The 11,574-nt window shown below is 31.9% G+C and overlaps 1 protein-coding gene across 1 annotated transcript; it reads left to right on the top strand.

Moving 5' to 3' along the window:
• Nucleotides 1–897: 897 nt before the first annotated feature.
• LOC128885630 (zinc finger protein 189-like) lies at nt 898–7,122 on the top strand. The gene is made up of 5 exons (XM_054139750.1): nt 898–1,214; nt 2,556–2,886; nt 2,978–3,250; nt 3,327–3,509; nt 3,588–7,122. The coding sequence occupies exons 1-5, from the start codon at nt 1,050–1,052 to the stop codon at nt 3,956–3,958; spliced, it is 1,323 nt and encodes a 440-aa protein (XP_053995725.1). The 5' UTR covers nt 898–1,049; the 3' UTR covers nt 3,959–7,122.
• The last annotated feature ends 4,452 nt before the right edge of the window (nt 7,123–11,574 follow it).

Raw genomic sequence — 11,574 nt, forward strand, 5'->3', positions numbered from 1 at the left:
TATAATTATTTACTTCTTAAGGTATCTTTTTTAAACTTATTTGTGCATTTAATTTACAGATATTCAGAATTTTTCAATATCTTCTGACTCATATACTCAATCTAAGACGTATGCAGAGTTGAATAAAATTAATGACTCTAAGTTGTTTCTCTCTTAACATCGAAAAATGTCAGTAACAAAATTCGCTCTAGTTTTATGGTTGTTCGATAACCATTTCTGTAAAGTTTCATAACAGTCAGAGGTATATCAATTTGTTTCTTAACTTATTAGCGAGCGACTCGACTAAATCGTATATTTATATATTCTCGGTCCTTCGAAAACATCTCTACACAATAAAGAAGAGAAAAATATCTTTTGTATAAAATGTTGCAAATTTGTTTTAAAACGCTGCACAAAAATTGCAGAAACTGTCATTTTAGTCAGTCCCTCTGATGGTGTCGTCCGTTGTTCGCATCTCCCGCACCCTTGTAGTGGCGCAACTGCCTTTAGTATCGTTAAAAACGTTGAAAAATATCGATAATTCGGTGAAGAAGCGAAGTAAAACAAAGTATCTACCCGGATGGATCGATTAAAGTGTGTAGATGCAACGAGAACCATCCGAAGTTAACGTCGAAACGCAAAGAAAGTAATGCGGAGTAACGATCGGCAGAATTGAACGTAAGAGGATTCGAATGTGGCGCAATTGTAGCGGTTGGAAGACCGTTTCCCGCCGTTGGGAAGAATGGGAAATCAATAATAGTTACCGGCCTTACCGACTTTGCGATGACGAAGACCCTAAACCGTGCTGCCTCTCGCTTCAACTAAACCGTGTATCTCTATCGCGCCCACGGAAAATTCACGAACGCAGTCCCCATCTTTGCTGAATCGCAGCGCCGCACGTCCGCCATTGGCCAACCGCCGTCGCCTCCTTCGCCGCCGCCATGATAGATTCCGTTGTGTGTGACCGAGTCCCGCTCTCTACAGTTTCCTGAAGAAAACTCCGTTTCTCCGCGACGTCAAAAGCGTAATATATCAGCGACGAGTTCCAAACGAGCGAGGAACGCGTAAAAATGAAAACGTACAGTAGGAAAAAAGGTGATAGCTCGAGCAATGTAATAATTCATGTGAACGAGCTGTGCCGACTGTGCTTGGCAAAGGAGGAGGAGATGGTGCCGATTTTCGTCGACGAAACAGTCCCTTTATCTCTTCGAATAATGGCCTGCATTAATTTAGAGGTGAGTACGAACGTTTAGAACAGCATGCATGCGGTAGAGTTCGGTCCGAGAGGCATCGGTTGTCCGTCTCTCTTACGTATATTGATAGCTTAACGAAAAATAGGAATCTAGTTTATCTCTGTGCGTGTATTCTGTCTCTTTCTCCTTCTCCACTCTTCGATTTTCACTCGTATGAGAGCGTCACTCACACATATACGACTGCTCAACCGTGGGCTCGGTGTAACGAGCGGGCACACTCCCTAAAGCAACTACCGGCTTTACCGAGTTATCGACTTTGTGTGTTCGCAATACGTTGACGCCACCTTCTTCTCTTTCATTACAGGAATCTAGACGAGACATATCATTGCCTTACAGATCGTTTACCCTGTGAATTTATAGAAATCTGCAATACACCGAGTCCTCGAGCTTACGCGGTTCATTCGTTCCACAGCTTTCTGCGTAAATCGAATTATATGTAGAAGTATGATGTATGTAGGGAGAAAGAAAAATCAGTCATGGGTTGAAAATATCGTGGTACCCCATTACTAAGGGAAATGTAGACAGTATTCAGTAATATCTATTTAAAAGGCAATTCTAATATTTTAGGTATAGTCGATGGAAGAGATCTTGTATGAGCATACACTCAAACAGTAGTTATTATTTTACTGGTACAGGTAACTGATTCCTAGGACGACGGGGGTGTGTACGCGGCTCGCGCCAAGATTTAAAAATTCGTTCAAAAATCATCGCATCATAAACCTGTCGGCACAATTACGATTTCCGTAGCCTTACAATTTAACCGTGTTTTTATTTAACATAATTTATCAGAAAAGTAATGCCGCAAAACTGTAATTCTCTATCGTAATTCTCTATCTCTATTCGTTTAGTTTAGAAGTTATATTCATATAAAGTAATAGTAAAGTACATAGTTATATTTATTTAAAAAAAATTCCAATCTACTGATAAATTAGATTAATCTAAGTAACATTAGTCAGTACCAATAGGAATTACTAGTTATATTGGGTCAAACATTTTAATCAGCTTTTGAAAAATTACCAGATACTATCCACATTTCCCTTTGGTGATGGTACCACATTATTCTTGACCCAGTTTAACTTTCATCTCTTTTATGTCTTATGTATGTATTTATATTTAAAACTTCATTTAACTATGAGCATAATTACAATAGTTATAATTTTATGCAGAGTAGCGTAATAGTACTATTTCCAAAGAATTATTATAAATAGATTTTTGTATAATACGAATATTGTAACAAGTACAAGCAAATAAGATTTTAATGAAATATCTTCTGTATATAGAATTATTTGTAAAATAAAAATATATAATCATTTACTATTATAGGTTTACGAAGAAGATGGTCTCCCAAATATGATTTGTCATCCATGCAAGTACCAGTTAGAAAAATCTTATCAGTTTAAGAAGAAATGCGAAGCTGCAGATGCTAAGCTTCGAAAGCACATGAAATTAATACAGCAATTAACTGGTCAAGATGGTGAAGGAGAAAATCAGGACAATAACAGAGAAGAATTGAAGGATTCATCCAATACTGGGAAATCTAAACAAGTTAAACAACTATTGGCTGACTTGGTATCAATTAAAGATGACAGTAGACAGACAGATGGGGACCCAATTGAAGTTACAGAGGCAGAACTTGTTGGTGGTTATATTTTAGGTGCATATAATTCTTGTTACATACAATTAAAATACAACTTTATTTGCTTTATATTTTTCACTCTATTAATTACGTATTTTACAAATTGTAGGGATGAATTCTGAAAACGTGGAAATGGAAGAAACTTTATCGGTAGATCCAGCAAACATAACGCTAGTACCAGCTGAAGAACGTACTGCCAAAGCACGTTGCACAATACGAACATCGCGTATTAAACAAGAACAAGATACCGATGATGAAGCAGACGAGGTACATAGAGCAATTGCGAACGCTGATTTAAAAAATGTTTATATGATGGAACTTAAAAGCAATAGCACTGGTCAAGGAGAATCATTGAAGTTGCAACCAATGGCTGATACTATAGGCAAGTGACATATGAAATTTGTATGGAAATACAACTACTGTAAATAAAATATTCTAACAAATAGTTCCCTTTACAGTTGAAGCTAACGAAGAGTTAAAGGTATTTCAATGCGATAAATGTCCGAAAGCGTTTACCCGAAGAATAATGTTGAAAAGTCATCAATCAGTTCACTCAACGCAAAGAGGCTTTACATGTCAAGCTTGTGAAAAATGGTTCCCCACAAGATCAGCTTTAGTCAGACACGAACGTACTCATACAGGTAAATTAAAAAAAGATTTAAAAATAAATGTAATATTAAAAAAGTTGAATAGAAACGAAAAACCCACGATTTTTATAGGTGAAAAACCATTTGGTTGCAATATTTGTCATCGCGCATTTGCGCAAAAAGAAATTTTACTTCGTCATCTAATGACTCATTCTGGTCAAAAACCATTCCAATGTCAACATTGTGAAAAGAGTTTTACTCAACGCGAGGCTTTGAAAGTACATATGCGAAGACATCAGAAATTAGACCCCAATGATATCCAATTGCATCATTGTCAACTTTGTCCCAAAGCATTTTGTCATGCGTCTGGGCTCAGTAGACATTTGGTTACACATACTGGAAGAACGTACAAGTGCGTGGAATGTGAAAAATCTTTTACCGATAAAAGTTCGCTCTTAAGGCATAGTCGTATCCATGCACCTAAGCAGATAATGACAAATTAAATGTATTCAGTAATTCCAGATCAGCATCACAATATCAATCGACGTTAGACTAATATTTACAAGATATTTTCAGTGTATTATTAACACGTTCGCTGTTGTGCCTTTATTTGTTATAAGCAGGATAGCGGCTTCTCACAACGCCTCACCTGCACAAACTACGGATATTCTTTTTTCTAATACTTCATTTTATAAATTTATTTTTCACCGGATTATTCATATAAAAACTACTTGTCGTATCGAAGGAAGAAGATGATTGATGCAAGCATAGTTTAAATAATGATACATTTAATTTAACTCTAATTTGAGCTTTTTTGTTCAAATTGACATTAGTTATAAATATAACAAAAGGGGGGGGGGGGGAGAGAGAGAGTTTCTGAAAATAATATATCGAGTTAATTACTATAAGTAATGTTAAAAAGTAGAAATACAATATTAAAGTTATAATACATAAATTAAAAAAAAAAGAAATGTAATTAATGTAAAATTAAATTTTGTTCTCATTTTATGTTTCAAATATTATGAAAATTTTTTGAACTTATAACGAAGAAGACCCAAATTGGAACCGAAATGTTTAAATATGATATCATTGTTTCAACTTTGCTTATGTTAATCTGTTTTTATCCAATTTTGTCCTTGTCACTCCGATATTATTTAAATATCTACTTGTGAAGAAAATAAGGATTGCGTGTAAAAAAGATATTTACACGAGTTAAGTGAATTTAAACATGTCTTTAAATTGATGTATATTTGTTTCAAACACCCGCTATAAAATTACTCTTTGTCGCGAACAAATTCTTTCATAAGAAGTTGCTATAGTTTCTACATTAACTTGATACAACCCAATATTTCTTTCACTCTTTCTCTTATTAACATATATGTGAGTGTTGGTTATGCGTGACCGTAGCATGCAAACGTAAGGATTCAACTACAGGAACGTCTTCGTCAACATTACTATCGATATCGATGTCGGTAGCAAAATGCCATAGACAAGGATCTCTATGACTCCGATTTAGAACATACGAAAAACAGTAATAGAGATTGAGGTATATTCAGTAATCAAGAGTTTCAAAGTCTTCTTACTTCAGTACTTTGAAGAATAGTTAACTTTAGGTATAATAAAAAATTGTAAACAAAATCATCTTGTTTTCAGGAAATATACTAAAGAAAATTGTTCATTCTTGTAACTTTTAAAATTAGAAAACTCCTTCATTGCATCTCACGTGGACTTAATAGTGATAGAGATCCTCAGCCAAGATGCCTTGCTACCAACATTGTTAATGTCAGTACATTGAAATAAATATTTAACAATAACATGTAATATCGTTACTTATCAGTGCTCTAATACCTTTGTATTCCATTTCTTATTATTATCTATAAGACGGCATCATGCTGATCAATGCAATTTTTTAATACTAAGAATTAGATGCTTGATAAATATTACTTCTACTTCTATTATTCCATTCGTTTTTAAGTTGTCAATAAACAAAGTTTTAATACCTACAACTTTTTCTAAGGATAAACGTCCTTGGAAGAAGGAAATTGTAAATACTAAAAAGCAAAACAAATGAGATGTCATTTTTGTACTATTGAAAAGGCTAATAGTATTGTTTGTAGAATGTGTTTAAAGGATTGCAGTAACTCGAAAAAATTAAAATCATTTTCATTGACATTGATTTTTAATAACTTTGTGAGTATCATTCAATGACAATATATCTGTATAAAGATATTGTTAATGGATTGATCCTTAAGAAATAATCCTAAAAAACTCATGTTTGAGCTTATTTTCTTTAGGAAAATGCCATTGATTCATCGAATGAAAAATGGTGTGCTCTTTATATTATATTTGCATAACATGGTCACATTTAACACACTTATGTATGTATTAATAAAAAGTAGAGTGAGGCAAATACTTAGTTCTGAAAAAAATGCTATACACAATCAAGTTGGTGTGAAAACTTAAATATTTTTGTAATAGAAAAAAGTTTGTGACTTATAGAGTTCCTGTTAAACTTTTATATCCTTGCAAAGTAGAATATGTGAAATTTTGTGACAGGTTTTTTTTAAACAAGTATCCTTAAAAGAAGTGATAAATATTTTGTCTACATTCTGCGCATCATTAATATTTAGAGAGTTAACAGAGATGCTACAGCGAACATGTTAAGTGTTTATAATATACATTTTTTAATTTTTTAATCTAGTTTATAATATAATGCATCTAATGATAATCATACACTAACAATTTGTTCGATAATTCCAAGTATATCTCTATACATTTATATGTGTATACTTCATTTCTGTTTTATGCATATCATCCACATAAAATTTTGTTTATGCAAATGTGCAATAAGATGATTATTTATGTATCTAACGTAGTGTATCGTACATAACATAGTGCTACGTTACGTTTAAATGACACATTTTATTAACATTACAAATTAGCGATAATATTCTTCTAGCAAAACATTTTTTTTTAAAAAAGGTTACTAACTTTTAAACCTTACAGTGTTTGTTTAAACAAGTAAAACAAGTTTTAATATTCAATTTATGTGAATTCTAAAGAGTTTATAATTCTTTTTTTAAAACATCCTGTATATATTTTCGCGATGTTTATACTGTATACAGCTCTATCTACTTTTTGTGCGTATAAATTTACATATACATATAAGGATTTCGATCCTTTTAAATTGTTATGATTAGTCTGAATGAAATTTGTAAAACGAAACAAATAATTACTTGTAACATACTATTATTACTAATAATAATAATAGTAATAATTCTATTATATTTAAATACGAAGACTATTGGCGAAAACAAGAATGTTCAAAAATACTTATTTTGTACATCTGGTATTGTGATTTGGAAGTCAAAATGGGTTGATACTTAAATGAGGGAAACGAACCGTAAACATAGTGAACAATTCTATTATTGAAATTACACTAACTAAAATAAATGTAGTGGTATAAAAATATGTAGAGAACATTTTTTAAAGATATTTTTACTTGCTAGCATGTGGACTTGTTTTCACTGGTACTTCAACAATTAAAATTACTTTTCACCGATCCTTGTTTTCCTCTGACAGTCTTCGTGTGGTATTGTCTTTTTTAATCGCATGTTATTAATTTTAAAGACGTGTAAAAAGTAACAGAATATATTTTAATGAAAAATACCATTTAAACAATTTTTTTGTATCCTTAATCCCAACCAATCGAATGATATGATTTGAAATTACAAACCTTTTGAACTGCGTCTGAACTTTCCCTAATTTACTTCCTTTAGCCATTGAAAACAATTTAAAGTAGCTGCTTTATATAAATAAAGAGCACGCGTATGTGCTCCTTCACTTTAATTAGCACAGGAAACTTACAAGGCACCACAAACTTTGTTTCTACCCAACTTTGTTTCAATGCTTGCTATATGTGATAACGTTCCATTTTTATGCAACAGAGAAAATATATGAAACAATTAAAATTCTTGGACTTCAACAATATGCATTGATGTGCATTCTATAATCTTATCTTTGAAAACATTGAACATATCAGCTTTAAGTTCATTTTACAGAACCTTAGTTACAGAAAGCATTAAAGAGTTTGAGAATCTGAGATTTGGCGTGATATGTATATAATAATTTGTATTATTTACAAAATAAATATCTCAGTTCTTGACATATGTTTATTCATTAATTTTATTGATCATGTTCTGTGACCTGATTTATTGACTGCATGTAAAAGCAAATATTTAAGAAGCCTAACTCTGATAAACATATTACACCGATACTTTAATTTAATAATCTTGCCCCTACTGTTTTACAATTAATAAACGTAATAATATTAGTCATATTGTTCCAAAATTAGGATATTCATACTACATAAATTGCTCGATCACGTCATATCAACCTAAACCATTGAATCTTTAATCTAACCTAATTAATGTAATTCAGATAAATATCCTGTAAGATAAATGATCTGTATTATAATAGATATACAATTTAGGTTAAGAAAGAGCTAATAAAGTTGTCCTAATAAGTGATGAATCGGTTTTGTAGCTACATGAAAGAATAAGTGATTGGAAATCGATTGTAAACATCTATCGAAGTTAGTAAGGTTACTAAACGTAAACAAGTTTGTCCCTTGCTTTTACATGAACAAAAGAAAATAATCTCGGAAATTTTGTACAGACAAGAGTAATAATATATATTGTATATCATACATATTGATACTTTTCACTTTCCAATTTCTATTTCCGTTCAAAAAGACCGCGTATGATATTGCAAAGTGACAGCCAATCACGTTTAACGTTTCTTTGGAACTTTTAAATACTGAAATTTCATTGGCCGAGTACCCACAACCCAATGTAATGCGCAGAAGAACGACGTCGAGAACGAGACGTTCTACGTTCGGCGGCAATTGGAGAGAGCAGACGTGTGGCGTCGATCGGTGATCCGACAATCAATAGGTACGCATAATTCAATTGAATTAATATCTAATCGTTGCTATTTCTACCTTGGGTTACTTCTTACCGTCTCTTTAATATATTAATACTATTCCTTGTTAATTGAATCGGTTTTTTGAGAAAATTAGATCGATTTTGTACTTTCGTCATTTTCGTTCTCCATGAGGTACCAATTGATATTCGTTCGAACATTAATTCGTACTGGGGGAGTACGTCTTCCAGAGTAATATTATCGTTTCTCTTCCGGTTTTCCAAGTTAATTTATTGCTTGGATACAGTAAAAATATATATTTATCGTAACTTGGTCTCAATTTCGAATTCTTGAATGTTCCAAGATCTGACGCCACGAGTCTGCGTGATGATCGCCAACCGCTATTTCACGTTCAAATGGTTACTTCACGTTGAAAATTTCGATCAAAATTTGTGGTCATCAGAACGCCAGAAAAATTGTGCAGCTTACCGGAGAAAGCAGAATAATAGGTAATACTGTCTTTAATTAGTGTCATTAGTAGATTAAATTGATTATCAATTATAAATTTACAGTTCTTTATTCATTCTTTAAAAAATAATGACGTTAAACATTTTGGCCATTTTGACCATAAAGAAATAATATTTATGTATTAATTACAATTGCAATTCAAATAACGTAAATTCAAACTTTATTAGGTCATTATGAATATAGAATAAAATTGTACAAATTTGTAGAATTATACAATTTATATCTCCCTAACAAAAGTATCTAAATATTGAACAAATGTTTAAGATTTTATCTTTTATGTTTCTAACATATTTGCAATGACTTGTAAATATATGTAATATCGATACTTTTCACTTTTCAATTTCTATTTCCGTTCAAAGAGACCGCGCATGATATTGAAGAGTGACAACCAATCACGTTTAACGTTACTTTGGAAATTCTTAAATCCTCAATTTTCATTGGCCGAGCACCCACAACCCCCTACGGGGAAGCAGGAAGCCGAGAAGAAGACGTCCTTTCGCTCGGGCGGTGATTGAAGAGAACAGACGTGTCGTGTCGATCGATGATCCGGCAAATTAATAGGTACGCATAATTCAATTTAATCAATATCTAATCGTTGCTATTTCTGCCTTGGGTTACTTCTTACCGCCTCTTTAATATATTAATACCATTCCTTGTTAATTGAATCGGTTTTTTGAGAAAATTAGATCGATTTCGCACTTTCGTCATTTTCGTTCTCCATGAGGTACCAATTGATATTCGTTCGAACATCAATTCGTACGGGGGAGTACGTCTTCCAGAGTAATATTATCGTTTCCTTTCCGGTTTTCCAAGTTAATTTATTGCTTGGATACAGTAAAAATATATATTTATCGTAACTTGGTCTCAATTTCGAATTCTTGAATGTTCCAAGATCTGACGCCACGAGTCTGCGTGATGATCGCCAACCGCTATTTCACGTTCAAATGGTTACTTCACGTTGAAAATTTCGATCAAAATTTGTGGTCACCAGAACGCCAGAAAAATTGTGCAGCTTACCGGGGAAAGCAGAATAATAGGTAATACTGTCTTTAATTAGTGTCATTAGTAGATTAAATTGATTATCTTTCCTTTTATTTCATTACTATTTCTGCTTAATAATTACGAAACCATTTTTACTCCATTTCTTTACAGTTACCAATTTATTAGTTGTTTCATAAAGACTATTAATTACAATTTCGATAGCAATATTAAAATTGTAATTAATAGTCTTTATGAAACAACTAATAAATTGGTAACCGTAAAGAAATGGAGTAAAAATGGTTTCGTAATTAAAATTAACGATTATGAAATATAATTGTTAATTTTAATTAACAGTTACATGTACAATATTTGATCGATAATTCAGTTACATTATCCCCTACATTTTTTACATATAATTGCTATTACCTGATAACAATGATAAATTTACAGTCTTTTTCTTTCATTTTTTTTAAAATAATGGTGTTAAACATTTTGGCCATTTTGACCATAAACAAATAATATTTATGTATTAATTACAATTGCAATTCAAATAACGTAAATTCAAACTTTATTAGGTCATTATGAATATAGAATAAGATTGTACAAATTTGTAGAATTATACAATTTATATCTATATCTATATCCCTAACAAAAGTATCTAAATATTGAACAAATGTTTAAGATTTTATCTTTTATGTTTCTAACATATTTGCAATGACTTATAAATATATGTATCATGAAACATAAAAAGTAAAATCTTAAACATTCTTCCAATAATTAGATTCTTTTGTTAGGCACAAATTGCATAATTTTTGAGATGTACTATGTTATCTTACATTCATTATAAATTGATAAATTTTATGAGTCAAAGCACTTTTACTATGGTACGCTACATTTTTTAGAAACTGTCAACTTCTACGATGATATACATTTTCATAATTTCTTACTAATTTAACGAAACAGAGAAAAGATACCTAGGTATCTAAATGCTGAAAAAATATTTAAGTTTGCATTTTCTCTGTTCCATTAGATTATTAATAATTTCTTAATTAAGAAATTATGAAAATGTATATCATTGTAGAAGTTGACAGTTTCTAGAGAATGTAGCGTAGCATAGTAAAAGTGCTTTGATTCATAAAATTGATCAATTTATAAGGAATGCAAGAAGAACTGTAAATTTGCAAAATTTTACAATTTTTATATGTATAATGAAGCTTAGATACTTTTGTTATACATATAAAAATTGTATGATTTTGCAAATTTAATGTTTTAATATTGTAACTACTGTAACTTTTGAAACATGTTATTAATTCATGTAACTTTTGTTGCAGATTTTATACATCATCAAAAAAATGTACGACGTAGATAAAGCAGAGCTACTGCGATTTCGACGTGGATGATGCAGAGTTGTTCCGACGATCAGCGACAGCACAGCTACTCCGATGATCAGCGACAGCAGAGCCAGTACATAGCCCTTTATCAAGACAACGGTTGGTGAGTCGCATGCATTTCTGTTCCTCTGGTCCCCGATCATGTCGTAGGACAAAAGGTCCGAATCGGCACGGGTGACTAGTTGTATACTTGGTCTTTGGCGAGTGAAGTGACCACGGGTATGCATTGCTTAGCATACTCGTGAATAGTAACATTTCTTGTTTTATTTATTTGTTTAGACTAGGGTCTTCTTGTA

Source organism: Hylaeus anthracinus, unplaced genomic scaffold (genome assembly GCF_026225885.1).
Source record: "Hylaeus anthracinus isolate JK02 unplaced genomic scaffold, UHH_iyHylAnth1.0_haploid 11981, whole genome shotgun sequence".
Classification (NCBI taxonomy): domain Eukaryota; kingdom Metazoa; phylum Arthropoda; class Insecta; order Hymenoptera; family Colletidae; genus Hylaeus; species Hylaeus anthracinus.